Source organism: Xyrauchen texanus, chromosome 20 (genome assembly GCF_025860055.1).
Source record: "Xyrauchen texanus isolate HMW12.3.18 chromosome 20, RBS_HiC_50CHRs, whole genome shotgun sequence".
NCBI classification, from domain to species: domain Eukaryota; kingdom Metazoa; phylum Chordata; class Actinopteri; order Cypriniformes; family Catostomidae; genus Xyrauchen; species Xyrauchen texanus.
The window spans coordinates 24,029,103-24,045,327 of NC_068295.1; the positions used below are offsets into that span (position 1 = coordinate 24,029,103).

Below are 16,225 nucleotides of genomic sequence, written 5' to 3' on the forward strand. Positions count from 1 at the left end.
CCCTAAATGCATTGAAGCAACTGCCATGTGATTGGTTGATTAGATAATTGCATTAATGAGAAATTGAAAAGGTGTTCCTAATAATCCTTTAGGTGAGTGTATATGAGTCACATAATACACACAGAATAATTAACACCTTCATTATCAGAGGTAAGGATGGAGGTTTTTTTCTATTGGAAGTAGTTGTGACTTCTAGTGGGTGTAAATTGGATAGTGGCCTACCCAGACAGCTGTATTAAAATTATAACAGGTAATCAACCCAAATAAGGAGCTCGGGCTCACCTGCTAGGTGAAGAAATAGCAGCTCTCTAGACAGAGAGGACTCGTGAAGCGATGGATGAGAGACCATTCTAGTGCAAAGCATATATCCTGTGGGGATATACGATTTGTCCATGCCCATGAGGAAGCCATTCATCTAGCTGAATGCACCTTTATGCCAATAGGGTATCTAATGCACTGTGACTCATAAGCGAGGGTGATCGCATCAATGATCCAGTGAGAGAGCCTTTGTTTGGAGATGAACATGCCTTTTGTGCATCCTACATAACAAACAAAGAGCTGATCTGACAGTCTAAACTGGCGAGTGTGCTCCACATACGTGTGCAATGCCCACACGGGGCATAATAAATGTGCTAACTGCTCCTTATCAGAATTAGACGGTGGAGAATAGAAAGCTTTTAGGTGCACTATCTGAGCCTTGAAGGATGTGGAAAGCACTTTAGACACATAGCCATTTTTGGGTTTGATGGTGGCTTTTGAAAGCCCCGAACCGAATTCCAGACATGAACTGTCAACCGACAGCACCTGTATATCACCAACCTATTTTAATGAGGCCAGAGCCAACAGCAGTGCAGTCTTTAAAGAGAGCACACACAACTCAATGTATTCCAATGGGTCGAATGGGGGGGGGCTCGTAAGCACCCTCAGCACCAGATTTAAGTCCCATGTTCTAACTGTAGCATCGCTCCCCTAAGGAACTTTATAATCTGGGGCGTGAAATGCCGATATGGTCGCTACATAGACCTTAGCCATTCACAGAGTAAGACCTGTGTCCTACCGCTCTTGAATAAATGTAAGGATCTCCATTATGGAGCAATTCACTGAGCCAGCACTGGAGAGGTCTCATGTGTAAAAGACCTAACGGTATGATGGCGGATGCTGCTGCCGCTTTTCAGAATGCAGCTTCTCGATCAGAGCGCGTCATGCATCCGTGCAGAGCACTAATAGTTTAAAGGCTCGAGCGAGCTAGCAACAGACACCAAGCAATGCGAGGAATCGTTGCAATAAAAACTGACTAGTTCCCAGTGAGAATAACAGGGAAGGGCGAGTCGAAACAAAATAGAAAACTCTTCCAGGGGGATTCTTGTCTTTGGGGACTGACAGTGCTATTTGCATCAGAGCACAAAGACCATAAACTATGCCTGAGGACGGTAGCCCCACTGATCTGGACACGCACAGAGTAAGGTGCACGCCAGGTCTCAGTAAGCTCCGTATGAACCTCAAGGAAGAACGACATTGCCTTACGAACCACAGACTTTTGACGGTGGACGGTATGCAGGAATCATTCTTTCAGCACAACTCTCAAGTTGGTCTGATGGAGCGATGTGTCGCTCACAGGAACACTTGCGATGTGACATCTTTAAAAAGACGCACACACAAGCGGCTCTTTTATGTGTGTTTACGTCACTTGGACAGAATTATATTATATATATTGAAAGGTTACAACTCCTGCCTGGATGCTGCAGGAAGCGGGTAGATGTCTCGCTGTGAGAAGAACCCGATCAAACAGAGAGATAGGGCTGAAGGTACAGTTGAAGTCAGAAGTTTACATACACTTAGTTTGAAGCCATTAAAACTAAATTTTTAACCACTCCACAGATTTAATATTAGCACACTATAGTTTGGCAAGTTGTTTAGGACAACTAATGTGCATGACACAAGTAATCTTTCCAACAATTGTTTACAGACATATTGTTTCACATTTAATTGACTATATCACAATTCCAGTGGGTCAGAAATTTACATACACTAAGTTAACTGCACGTTTTAGCAGCTTAAAAAATCCAGAAAATGATGTCAAGCCTTTAGACAGTTAACCAATTAACGTCTGACAGGAGGTGTACCTGTGGATATATTTTAAGGCCTACCTTCAAACTCAGTGCCTCTTTGATTGACATCATGGGAAAATAAAAATAAAAATGTTGGACTTCCACAAGTCTGGTTCATCCTTGGGAGCAATTTCTAAATGCCTGAAGGTACCACATTCATCTGTACAAACAATAGTATGCAAGTATAAAAGCCATGGGACCATGTAGCCATCATACCACTCTGGAAGGACACGTGTTCTGTCTCCTAAAGATGAACATAGTTTGGTGAAAAAAGTGCAAATCAATCCCAGAACAACAGCAAAGGACCTTGTGAAGATGCTGGAAGAAACAGGTAGACAAGTATCTATATCCACAGGAAAACAAGTCCTATATCAACATAACCTGAAATGCTGATTAGTAAGGAAGAAGCAATGCTCCAAAATTGCCATAAAAAAGCCAGACTACAGTTTGCAAGTGCACATGGGGACAAAGATCTTACCTTTGGGTGACATTTCCTTTGGTCTGATTAAACAAAAATTGAACTTTTTGGTCATAATGACCATTGTTATATTTGTAGGAAAAAGGGTGAGGTTTGCAAGCTGAAGAACACCATCCCAACCGTGAAGCATGGGGGTGGCAGCATCATGTTGTGGGGGTGCTTTGATGCAGGAGGGACTGGTGCACTTCACAAAATAGTTGACATAATGAGGAAGTAAAATTATGTGGATATATTGTGTCTTAAGACATCAGCCATGAAGAAAGCTTGGTCGCAAATGGGTCTTCCAAATGGACAATGACCCCAAACATACCATAAAGGACAACAAAGTCAAGGTACTGGAGTGGCTATCACAAAGCGCTGACCACAGTCCGATAGAAAATTTGTGGGCAGAACTGAAAAACCGGGTGCGAGCGAGGAGGCCTACAAACCTGACTCAGTTACATCAGTTCTGTCTGGATCAATTGGTCAAAATTCCAGCAACTTATGAGAAGCTTGTGGAAGGCTACACAAAACATTTGACACAATTTAAACAATTTAAAGGCAATGCTACCAAATATTAACAAATTGTATGTAAACTTCTGACCCAATGGGAATGTGATGAAAGCAATAAAAGCTGAAATAAATGATTCTCTCTACTATCATTCTGACATTTCACATATTATAATGAAGAAGTGATCCTAACTGACCTAAGACAGGGTATGTTTTCTATGATTAAATGTCAGGAATTGTGAAAATCAGGGTGGTGGGACATTCTGTTGATCACTTGGTTTCTATATTTGGTGTTGCGCCATGATTCGCGTCAGCTATGAACTGGCCAGTTGAACTACCTGTTTTTGGCAGAGAATATTACATCTACCAACTGTTCTTGCAAAGATCTCTTCTGGCAGAGGTCTTTCTCTCTCTCTTTCTTACTCACTCACACACACATTGGTACTCCTAACATTACAAGGACTCTCCATAGGCAAAATTATTTTTATACATTGTAAAAAAATCCTGTTAAATTTACAGTAAAAAACTGGTAGCTGGTTGCCAGAAATTCACACAAAATAAAGTAACCACTTTTCATGCTTTAATGGATGTAATTTTGATGCCTGTATATCTTCCGGTGCATAACCATAGTTTAATAATTAAATGATAAGCAGTTTAACTGCAGATTGCAGTTCAAATTATAGACATTTGTTTTATAGTGTAATGTACAAACTTTATATTCTATCCCCTAATCTTACACCTACCCCTTAACCTAACCCTCATAGAAAACCTTTGGCATTTTTACATATTCCAAAAAGCATTGTTTAGTATGTTTTTAAAGCCATTTGAATTACAGGGACACTAGGGGTGTGCTCATAAACCACATTTATAGCATAATTCCCTCGTAATTACTAGTGTGTAACCTAAAAAAATTAACCACAAAAACCAGCTCACACACACAAACGCAGGTTCAGAATGGAGAAGAGGTGACAGAAATTCCCGCTCCTCCAACTTTCTCTCCAGTTCTGGGCATTGAAATGCATCTACTGTATTTTCGACTATAAACTCTTCAGACATGCTTGTAAGTTCTGTTCTCTGGTTTGAGTGCAGCTATGTTGTGTTTTCTGTTGTTAAAATCACCGGTGCTCCTGTTGAAGTGAAACAAAACCAGTTTTCGCTTGAACGGTCATCTCGCCGCAGCTGCAGTGTTCTGCTCTCGTGTAGGCTGTCTCACAAACACGCACAGGAGACTTACTGTCATTGAAGATTTTCACTAATTAATACATTCGATTCGGTTTGTTTCTCAAAAAACCTTATCATATTCCTTTAGAACAAAACATGAGTCACATACTATAATTTATTAGACTCCTGAATTGAGTCTAGAGATTGAAGGTGGTCACCATAAACTGCCATTGTATGACATCATGGAGCACAATTATTTTTTCAGTTTCTCCCTTTGTATTAAGAAAAGTAATATGGGTTTATAAAAACTAAGGAGTGAGTAAACAATGACTGAATTGTCACTAGATAGGTAAAGTTTGTCAAAACAAACTATGAGGTTGGTTTGACTAAGCCTTGTTTGAAAGTAAAAAAAAAATGTTTTGTTTTGAAGATGATAGATAGATAGACAGACAGACAGAGAGAGAGAGAGAGAGAGAGAGAGAGAGAGAGAGAGAGAGAGAGACCATCTTAAAGCTTAAAGCAGATTAAAGGCATTTTGTTTGTTTGTTTACATTTTATTTGTTTTGACAGTTGGGAGTTTGAATTAAAGAGTTGGCCTAGTATTTGAACATTCTGTCAGTGTTGTCTATGGGACTTTTACCATTTTGCATCATCCTCTGTGTGTGTAAACCAAAGTCTGATCAGTTACAAAAGCACACTATTTCAGAACAGTCTGAATGTCCGTGTTTGTTGGAGGTAGCTTGAAAGCTGTAGGAGGAGTTTAGACTGCTGAACACCGGACGAGAAGCACCACAAGTGTCGCAGGTAGGACAAGACACAGGTATCGCACACAATGCGTCGATGTGATGCAAGTGGCAGTCCGAAGTGGTGAATCTATTCACTATACACACAAATGTGCAAAGGTTTTTATTCTTCTTTAAAGATGAACAAAGTGGGGTTGATGAGTGTGCAGGTTAGTGTATGAAACAGCTGCAACTGCGCAAACTATATGATTAGAAATTCCGACGTTTATTATGCAATTTCCCTATATGTATCTTAGAACAGTCTTCATTCAAGCTGTTAAAACACAAAAATATGTGCTTGTAATTGAAAATACATTGTATAGGCTATATGAAAGATACATATACACAATGTATCATCCAGTCATGGCTAAAGTCATTCATCTATGTTCTTTGATAATGATTTGTCTTGAATTGAATGGCAATCTTTTGCACTCCGTGGCACTGCAGAAGTTTGAGCAGCCTACGGAGTCATAGCTGGGTGCCACTGACAGACGCCGGGCAGCAGCGGCTGTGTGCCTGCCTTCATAGACTATCATCCAGAGGCTTGTCAAGCCATCATAATTATAATTAAAACAGAGAAGAAATTGTTACAGTAGATAAAACTGATGCTATCACAAATATGTTTAAATGATCTCTTTAACAAAATACTTCCAGCGTAATAAGGCCTCACATGACTCATATCAGTTTAAGAGATTTCTTCTCTTAAATAAATAAAATTTATAAAGCATTTATTGACAACATGGAATAGTAATTTTATTATATGCTTTCCTTCTCCATTCAAAATGTCATCATAAAGCACTCTAAAGATTGTGAAGAGGCTTTCAGATTGTTCCTCACAGAAAAAGCCTGGGCATGAATTGACTGTATGAATTCCTCTTCCAATACTGCCAGAACAAAAAGTTCCCAAGGTCAGCTAATTTTACACGTCACACCTCCTAGAATATTCTGTGAAAGCTGAAAGGTGTGCGTCAGCAGAGATATTGTTTTATAGTGAACTTAATCAGATTCCCAGTTGGACTTACAGCTAGAGGGACAGTAGAGTCAGGATGACTGAGTCCAACCACAGACATCTCATCAACATCAGGGGAGCTCTAGGTCAGAAATAAAAGAGTGAAGTCTCTGTTGAGTGCTTTTGTACATACAGTGGAGCTTCCATAAGCTTTCCAAGATAACAACACAGCTAATATGAGAACAAAAAAATCAAACTGTACCTGCTGCAAGTATGTGCAATATGCAATATGTAATATGCTAAAATATTTTATTGGGATTAAGTGGTGCTGCATCACTAGTTAGGGGTTAACAGTCCGGCCAGCAAATTAATTGAAAATGAAAATTAGAAAATTAACTACAGTCTTGATCTGACCTGCAATTAATTCCAATTGGCTAAGGACACGTTAAAGGGATAGTTTACACAAAAATGAGGAATTATCTTTCACCTTCACGTCGCTTCATGTCCATGCCCCCCTCCCCTCCCCCAGTATGTGTTGGTGACATATTAAACGTTGTGCAGTTCCTACACAACAGGGGAGATATAGGTTTCCCACTGACACATCTTACCACACTCTCTTCTATCATTACCATGAACAAGATTTGAAAGCAAGGGCAAAAGACAAGATTTTCAGTGAGTAAGCTATTGTATCGCTTTAAAATACTTTAGCTGTGTCCCAAACGACACTATACACAAAGTGTAGTATCATCCCAAATGGAAAACTTAACGTTAACAGCTGGCGGATGTGACATTTCAAGCACACGTGATGTGTTCCACACTCCGTTTTGATGGTTAAAAAAGTGCATCATCCGTATACTTAAAGTACATTTATTTTTCGCAATTTTCTGTGTAAACATACTACTTGTACTACAAAATTGCATAGAATAGTGCAGAAGTGTGCAGTTTGGGATGCACCATTTGATATTATAGCTCATGATTTGTATTCTGAAGTCCATAAAACTAATTTTGTTTTTTGGAAAATAAAAGCCAGGACATTCTGCTAGACATCGCTTTTAAATGTTCCACACACACACACACACACACACACACACAAAACAAAAAAACAATTGACATAAGGGTGAACAGATAATGAAAAAAGACACATTTTTAGGTATAAGAAACTTATTTGTACACAAGCTACATTCCTTCCATATTGCCACATATAGAATATATTTGGCCTGAGAGGTCACCTTTTCAAAGATACCGGAGTCATGACATTTGAGTTTAGACTTGAAGCTGGATGAGTTAGATGGTTTGAAATCTGGGAGCTCAGTGGTGTCCTTGCTTATGTCACATGACACCTGCCGACTGGCTGGCCTGGAGCCCATGCTCGAGAGATCAGCCTCAGTGTCTGTCCAGCCCTGAAAAGTAGTCACACTGTTTTAAAGCCTATATACATCAACACATATATATGGATGATTCTTTTTATTTATTTCTATTTATTAATTTTTTTCAATTTTTTTAAGAGTGTTAAAATGTTATATTTGCCTGAATTTCACCATTTAACTTCCCCTTTATATTAAAATTATAGCTCAAGGCTTATGCAAAAAGTAAAAAAATTAATAATATAAATAAAAATAAAAACTTCCATTAAAACCATGGAAAACCCATCACACAAAATCCATTCCATCAAACAAACCAAAATTGACTTATCTACATCAAGGCCATGATCAGATCTTTACTCCAGGACACGTGATAAAACATAGTTTGGAAAAGTTTAATTTTTCAAGATTTCAAGCAGTCAAAAGTGCCTAATTGAAGAACCACCCACATGCAGTTAAAAGGATATGAGTGCCAAAAAGACAAAATTCACACACATCAATTTAAAGCTTGTACTCTAAAAGCCAAAGCATACTCTACGCAAATACGTGAATACAGACACTTCTCTCTATGCTAGCTGGATTTTGTGCCTTTTTGCATTCCAGAAAGTGTCATACTGCAATTCACAATGCAAATCATATATGTTTAGCATTGCCACAAGGGGCGCTAGAGAAGACATTAATGTGAACATTCCAGTTCTACAGTGAGTTTCCTCTTCAAGTCAACTACTGTCATGGTGGAGCAACAGTTTGAAGAGAATATTGCCTTAGTAAGGTCAACTATTAACTTGATATTTATAGCAACTTACCTGAATATTAATACATCCAGTTTAATGGCACAGACTTTTAATGGTAATTAGATCGCCCCCTTGAGTAATGAGGTTTCTAGCTATAAGTAGTACAAGCAGTGCAAAGCAAAGCAAGGTCGTTTTTTTATTTTGAGATATTCTAAAAAGCTGCGAGTAAGAGTCAGGCAGCTATTATGGCACAGTTAGACAGTTATAGGTGGCCCCCTTGTGGCCTGAGAGGGAAGGGAGAATGTAACTGCAATTCATGGGTGGCCCTGGGGTGCTTGGGGCACCCATATGCTCAGACGACCCTGAAGGTTTGTTACCGCCACAGTAATGCAAGAAGACACATTAAGCATTGCGTTGGTCAAGCACTTGTGTCTGAATATGTGTACTTGCGGAAAGTATGTTTCTGCACTAACAGTGTACTTGCATAGCCCATTACAAACACATTTAATCAAATATTCAGATCCACCAGTCTAACACACTCACAGATTCACTGTCAGAGGCGGAGGATAGCCGGGACTTGCCGGTGCTGGTTCTGCGGAAATATCCGGACATATCCGAGGACTGGCTCGTGACAGTGGAACGACGTGTGGACATTATGCTACTGTGGAATGAGTGGAGATCACGCTTGGGAACGCACAACAGCAGGCGAAGACATGGAATGTATTTTGCTATGGCCAGCCTGACAAAGAGACAGATCCGATACAGGCCTAAGACAACTTACCACACTAGATTCATATTCACAAAGAGCATGAAAGGATTCAGTTATTGGATACAGATATGTCAAGAGCTTACAATTCCTAAAGCTCTTCAGACCTGTCAAATAATTATCATATTTAGCAACCAGCAATAAGACACTATGTAAAATACTAATGAGAAATTACTGGTAGATATATTGAATGCTATCTAAAATATATGCACCACAGCATTTAGCATTATGTGTGCAGCCGGGTGTGTCTCTCGGGTAAAAACAAAATATACATTGACATATTTTTACATTTAGCAGCAAGACAACCATTTATTCTTATGAATAGCAAGTTAGAAAAGTGATGTTATCGAGCAAAGGTATACGGTAGGCTACAACTGGGCATCCTTAAGAAAGATTTCTTTTTCCAGTCAAAAAATGAATTTCTTTTTATTTAGTTTAGTTGGAGAAATAAAAATTATTAGTAGCAAAATCAAATGGCCATTTTCCCCTAAATACTATCCTTTTACTTATTTAACAGTAACTTAAAAATTTTATCACCTTCACCAAAACTGAAAATTAAGTCTTTTGTCTCAAAATATGTTAAACTTTTTGAGATTCTCATTATGCAAATACATTTTCAACATTTAAAAACAATTAAATGTTAGATCAACTTACCTCAAAATTAACCTAATGTCACTGCATGTTCCAGTCCTGTGATGGTGTTTGTTGTTATTTAATGTGGGAGAAAATACTGTACAATCAAATTGGCCTTTTACACCATGGGACCTTAAGCGCTGTTGTTTCCTAGTGTCGAGATGCTATGTGCAGGATTAATTACTATGTATGCTCAAATGGATATTCAGGTTAATGAAATCAGTAACAATGAAAATGTGCGCTTTAAACCCAGAAGCAATGGCTGTTTCTGATGTGACTGATCAATTTGTGATTGAATAGCTCAATGAGCTAGACATTTGTAAAATGAAAACAATCACAATTTGCATCAGGCATTTAGCCTTAATAGGGCCAGACCAAGTAAACCAGACACACACGTGAATCATGTTATTTTTCATAGACTGTAAGTTGGTTCATTAGAATGTCAGTCTAACTTTACCATTTTATCTCAATGAGCACATTTACATGCACACCAATACACTGATCTTGCAAATCAAGCAAGAAAACTGTGTTTACATAAGATTTGAAATAATTGCATTGTTCTCTGCTTTTGACGTCAACCCGTGAAGAGACATGCGCTCAACACGTGCACACATCAGATAAGATGGTGAGAACACCAGAAAAGGTGTTCACATACCATGCCCAATGGGCAAAAATCTAACAGGTTTATTCTTTCACCGTTTGTGACCTTAAAGGAATGCTGTTTATTGTGTTTACATGACGACACATGTTGTCAGCTTATTAAGCATAATCTGTGTAAGAACGTGCATGTAAACGCGTCCATTGTTACCACAGTCAATGTGGATCAAATATATTTTAGATTGATAGCACAGATACAGAGAAAATCATGTGTGACTCCTTCCAGCACCTGTATTTGGGGTGTGTGATGGCGTAGATGATAGGATTGTGAATGGCTGAAGCTTTGGCTATCACCGCAGGTACTGAATTCATATATGGTGTGAGTATGTCAGCATACCTGAGAAATACATGGAAAACGAGTAAATACATTAATTAACACATCATCACAATCATGCAAATCATGGTAGCTCAAGATTTCCTAATCGAGGGGTTTGCAAGCTCCTAAGGGTTCAAGATCTGTAGAAGTTTACAAAGATGCTGATTCCAAAGTTAATAATTTTTTTTTTAACTAAAATGTATATTAAAACAAATAAAATATAAAATGTTTCTTTGATCTTACATGCAAAAATGAGTCATTACATCTATTATTACATTATTAAAATGTCAGAACAACTTTAAACAACTGTCACAGGAATTCAATTTACCAAAAACATTTGGAACCATGGTCTTAGAAAATATAAAATATAGAAATTCACTGAGAACTTTTTTAGGAACACTATGTTCCTAATAAATTGCCCGATGTGGTCTTTTGCTGTTGTAGCTCATTCGACTCAAGGTTCGACTTGTGCATACTGAGATGTGTTTCTGCTCACTACCATTGTACGCAGTGGTAACCTGAGTTACCATAGCCTTTCTGTCAGCTTGAGCCAGTCTGACCATTCTCCGCTGACCTCTCTCATCAACAAGACGTTTTCATCTGAGTAAACTCAAGAGACTGTTGTATGTGAAAATCCCAGGAGATCAGCAGTTACAGAAATACTCAAACCAGCCCATCTGGCACCAACAATCATGCCACGGTCCAAATCACTGAGATAATTTTTTCCCCATTCTGTCAGTTGATGTGAACATTAACTGAAGTTCCCGACCTATATCTGCATGATTTTATGCATTGCACTGCTGCCACACGATTGGCTGATTAGTTAATTGCACAATTAAGTAGGTTTACAGGTGCTCCTAATAAAGTGCTCAGTGAGTGTATGTGCATGAGTGTTAGTATGTGTGTGAGGGTGAAGATTTATTTACCCAGCAAAGGCTGTTAGTGCCACAGTCGAATATGGAGACCAAGAGATGACATACATGAGAATAACTATAAGAGCGACTTTCGCCATCTTCCATTCATTTTTCAGTTGTTGGAATCTTTTAATTGAGTCTCTCTTGTTATCCCCATTAATTTTGCCCACAGCTCTGTCATAGACAAACAGAAAGCAACAATTAGTTCTTTCCATCTTATCTATTCTAGCAAGGTCACACTTCAAGGTTAATTAAAATATACCTGTGACAAGGAAGATGGTATGGCCAGGTCATTGGCCTAATCAGCTGGGAGGGGGAAAAAAGACGAACCTGGGGCACCAGTTCGAGAGAGAGACCCCCCATAAACACAACGGTGTGTGTGTGTTTATGTTTAAATTAATTTACGTCATTAAAGTTATGTTGACTAATCTGCTGGTTCCCACCTACTCCTTGCCGATCCTGAACCCTGTTACACTGGTGCCGAAACCCGGAAGGAGGAGGGTTGTCCTCGCCGCTGCCGGCCACCAGAGGATGGAGGAGTCGCTGCTGTCTGCCGGGAGTCGGAGAAACCGTTCCCACCCCCAGGAAGGGGAGGAACTGTTACCATCTGTCAGGGGTCGGAGGACTCACTGACATACGCCAGGTGGAGAAGCGGCTGTCGTCCACCAGAGGGCGGAGGAGTGGCTGAGGACCAGGCGTGTCAAAGGGACTGGCGAGCGAGTCCCTGTGAGCGAATTTTTCTATCTCTCTCTCTCTCTCTCTCTCTCTCTCTCTGTCTTTCCTCCTCACTCTTTCCCTCTCCCCTCTCCCCTCTCCCTCCCCTCTCCCATGGCTTCAGAAAGCGGGGAAGACCTAACAACAGAAGGGCGGCCGGTAGAGCAAAACCTCCCCTCCAGGAAGGTAAGGGAGTATGTCAAGCTGGAGGTTTCCCCGGCCTGAGTCGGGCAGTGGAGGAGTGTGACAAGGAGGAGGGCGTGGTCGGGCCGTGAGGCACGCCACATGCTGAGTTGTCCTAATCAGCTAGGAGGGGGATAAAGATGAGCCGGGGGCACCAGTTCGAGAGAGAGAGAGACACATCCGGCTGCTGTGTGTGGGTGTCTGTGTTTCTGTTTGTTTAAGTTTATTTATGTCATTAAAGTTATGTTGACTGTTCTTCCGGTTCCTGCCTCCTTCATGCCCATCCTTGACCCAGTAACAATACCATAGCAGTGTTGGAGAACTTCAGTTTAAATAGTTGTACTACTTTAATATAGATAATACAACATATATATATATATATATATATATATATATATATATATATATATATATATATATATATATATATATATACACAATACAATATCATCACAATATCAGCTGTGCTGATATTCAGTACAACAGCACTTTTGCTTGTGTATTATGCTTAAAAATACAATAAATATTTTAACAGCTTTAGAACAGTGCTGAGGTTATGCATAATTTCATATTGTAGTGTTAGAACTATTGAATAACTTACTTATTAGTACTACGAATGGCACGAAAGATGAAAAAATAGCAGTAGATGACGACAATTAGTGGAATGAAAAAGACGAAGGTGAAGAGGACCATGGTGTAAGCTCGCACAGAGGGTGTGAAGGTCATATAATCCCAGGTGCAAGATGTCAACAACCCTTCAGGAACATAAGCACCTGCAGAACAGAGACAGAGAATAGAAAATATTAAAGTATTTTTTTAAATATGAAGTATTTTCTGGTAATGTATGACAGTGGTCTTGGACATTAAACTGACACATAATGGCATAAATACAACAAACTTTTTTAGTTACAGATTCCAATGTAGAAAAATCCTATTCACGAGAGTATTTGTTGGTGTGTAATTAAATAATTCTGCAACCAAATGTGTCTGATAACAAGGTGTTAATGAGATTTATAACACATTCAATTCAACCTGTAAAGTCAACATTTCCAACATCCTATTTGGAAAAGTGCAATGGAATGTCATTTTAAGTCTGACTTCCAGCTTGGAAAACTCCGATTTCACAGAGATGCAAACATAACAGCACCCAGAGAGATGTGCAAAGTTAATTATAAAAAATTTTGTTTAAGCAACTATAAGGCATAACTCAAAGTCAAAGTTCCTACATTACATGATAATAAACTTGTTAGAAAATATTTGTCGTAAGTCGTAAGTCGTATGTGTAAAAACACAGTAAATAATACTCTCTTTTGATAAACATACACCTGAAGAATAAATGCTAGCATTGTTACTAGCATTGTTACTAGCATTGTTTATCCTCTGCAGTTGGTTGTTAGAAGATGTCTTTAGTGACAATCGAAGTAAATGGGAGTATTGCAGTTTTATTTCATTATCTTCTGAGCATCGGGCAATTAAATGCCTTTATGGTGGGAGATCAGAGATATCAAATAAGAATATCCCACATCCGACTTTGAATGAGACACAGCAAAAGTCAGTAGTATTAGGTTGGCCATGTGATCCCAAGGTGGTGGCCACCATGAGGGAGGTCCCACCCAATGTTGGATCAATAAGCTTTTTCTAGGTCCTGATATGACTGGAGACTGCATCTCATGTGAGATCAATTTTAAACATATTTTTCATAAGTATTATTAATTTCAAGTTTAGGGTTATATTTTTTTTACAGTTGCTGAGTGCATCTTAATTTGTGGAGGGAAATGAGGGATGGCCAGAAGCTAAGCTTTTACATCCAGTGAAATTTTGTTAAAAATTAAGAAATGTAAATGGATTTTATAAAGCTGGCAGCTGGGCAAATGCAGAGAAATTCTATCCAATGCACAAATAGCTAAGGATATTTTTTAAGTATGCTAAAGTAATAGTATTTATCATCACCATCAACCGCAGTCTGGTTTTCATGTGTGTGAGCTGCTATTATTTATCTCTATGGTTTGAGTTTCATGTGATGATCAGCAAAAAATATATAACCTGTCAGAAACATTCAAGGCGACACGTGAAAAGCAATTTGTCTGTAAACCAGATATAGAGAGTGCTACGGAAGTGAAAGCAGCAGGTTTTATTAGTCTATCCCTATCAAGCTAAAAGACTCAGTCCTCAGAGACCACCTTACACAGATCACAGTCCAACTCTGCACTATGTGCATTCGGAGTTGCCCACCATCCAGGTGTGCTTGAATGCAAGAACGTGTCCACACCTTGTGCTGTCTGCTGTTAGTAAGTGGGGTGTGTTGCCTGTACAGCTGGAGTTGAATGCTGACTGGTGGTACATGTAGGTGGTATATCAAGATGATTTCTTTTTAGAGGTCTGCATGGGTCTTAAAATAAAGCTCGAACCCCACCCATACATGAGACTGTGTGACCTGTCCAGCACCACCAGATTTTAAGTGTTTTTGAGTGAGAGTTCATGCACAAAACAAGCTAGGTAGGCCTATTTATATTTTAATTAGTTATAAACTCAAACCTATAGTCATACTTGAAAACTGCCCCGAACCAGGCCCAATACCCAATGGTGTGTAGGGTTACAGACCTCTATTATGGTCAGGAGGCATAATTAATTGTGTTGAATGCAACTATGTTGAATTGCGTTATAACGCATTATATTTTATATAATTAAAAGCACTGAATTAACGTGTTAAATCGACAGCCCTTGTTGGAACTAGGCCTGTCACGATAACTACTTTTGTTGGACGATATATTGTCCCAGAAATAATTGCAACAAATTATACTATTGTCATTTTAAAACAAAACAGTCCAAAAAATTTTAAAACAATATAAAACAAAATAAAAAAAATATTTCCAAATAATAAAAAAAAATGTGTAAACAATGACATGCTTCATGACTCCTCCTGCACGTGATGCGTGACAAGCTTAATTTGGACAATTAAGGAAAAACATTTTAGAAATTAGAAACATTAGAAAACAAAACACAAAACCAAATGTCATCAGCAAACAAATTGTATGAGATACTTTGGCAAATACTTTGAACCATCTAGCCCCAAGTTATTTTGAGGTACTCAACGTATGACGTTCACACAGTTGTTCTAGCAGTAAGTATTTATTTATTTATTTGCTTGAAATGTGTGCAAGAGCTATCTTTAAAATAAATGCAACTTAGTTTGATATTTTGTTATCTAATGCAATGATATTCATATTTTTTTAAGTGTGGCTTAAAGCTGCACTATGGAACTTTGGTCTCTAGTGACATCTGTGGTTGAAACCATACATGTCATATTCTGTATGTACTGTATATTATATTATACAAGGTATATTGTACATTTATATATTGTATGTTCTATTATGGCATATGGATACAAATTTTTTCGTGAAATGTTACTGTCCAATAGAGGTTCTGTGCCCATTACTTACTCCAACCAAAGAAGGGTGGCAGGCTCCAACCAAGTGAATAAGCCCAGGCTACCAAAAGTATCAGAAAAGCTCTCTTCTGAGACAACACTCCGATGGAGGCTAGAGGCCGCGTGATCACAAAGTATCGATCAATTGCGATGACCATGAGTGTGATCATGGAGCAGATACCGAATAAAGCCCCACAGAATGCATACAGCTCACAACCTGGAGAGGGAGATGAAACACAGTTAGGTGAACCTGTAACTAAAGCCTGGTTCACACGGGGTCATTCCTATGTTCCCCATATTTATATGGCACATAATGATCACATGACAAAGGGTCCTATGTTCCCCAGAATTATAGGGTTAGGGTTAATATTTATGAAATAAATATTATATGAATAATATTTATGAAATATTTTAACTTGAAATAGGTCAAATTTGACCCAAGCACAGTATGAGTGTAAATGTGTGTTAATAGAATATTGAACTGGCGAACTTAGGACATAGGACCCTGGGAACATAGATATGCTCCCATTTACACTGTACAATTTGGCAGTTG

At 38.7% G+C, this 16,225-nt stretch overlaps 1 protein-coding gene across 1 annotated transcript in view; it reads right to left on the reverse strand.

The window, feature by feature from the left end:
• The window catches only part of opn4a (opsin 4a (melanopsin)), a 39,568-nt gene that overhangs the window by 2,798 nt on the left and 20,545 nt on the right, over window positions 1-16,225 (reverse strand). Inside the window, exons 4-10 of the mRNA XM_052150588.1 lie at window positions 15,686-15,889; window positions 12,847-13,018; window positions 11,361-11,522; window positions 10,348-10,455; window positions 8,606-8,801; window positions 7,197-7,367; window positions 6,041-6,109 (exon numbers count right to left, since the gene is read on the reverse strand). Coding sequence (XP_052006548.1) covers window positions 6,041-6,109; window positions 7,197-7,367; window positions 8,606-8,801; window positions 10,348-10,455; window positions 11,361-11,522; window positions 12,847-13,018; window positions 15,686-15,889 — 1,082 coding nt within the window. The remainder of the gene's footprint in view (window positions 1-6,040; window positions 6,110-7,196; window positions 7,368-8,605; window positions 8,802-10,347; window positions 10,456-11,360; window positions 11,523-12,846; window positions 13,019-15,685; window positions 15,890-16,225) is intronic.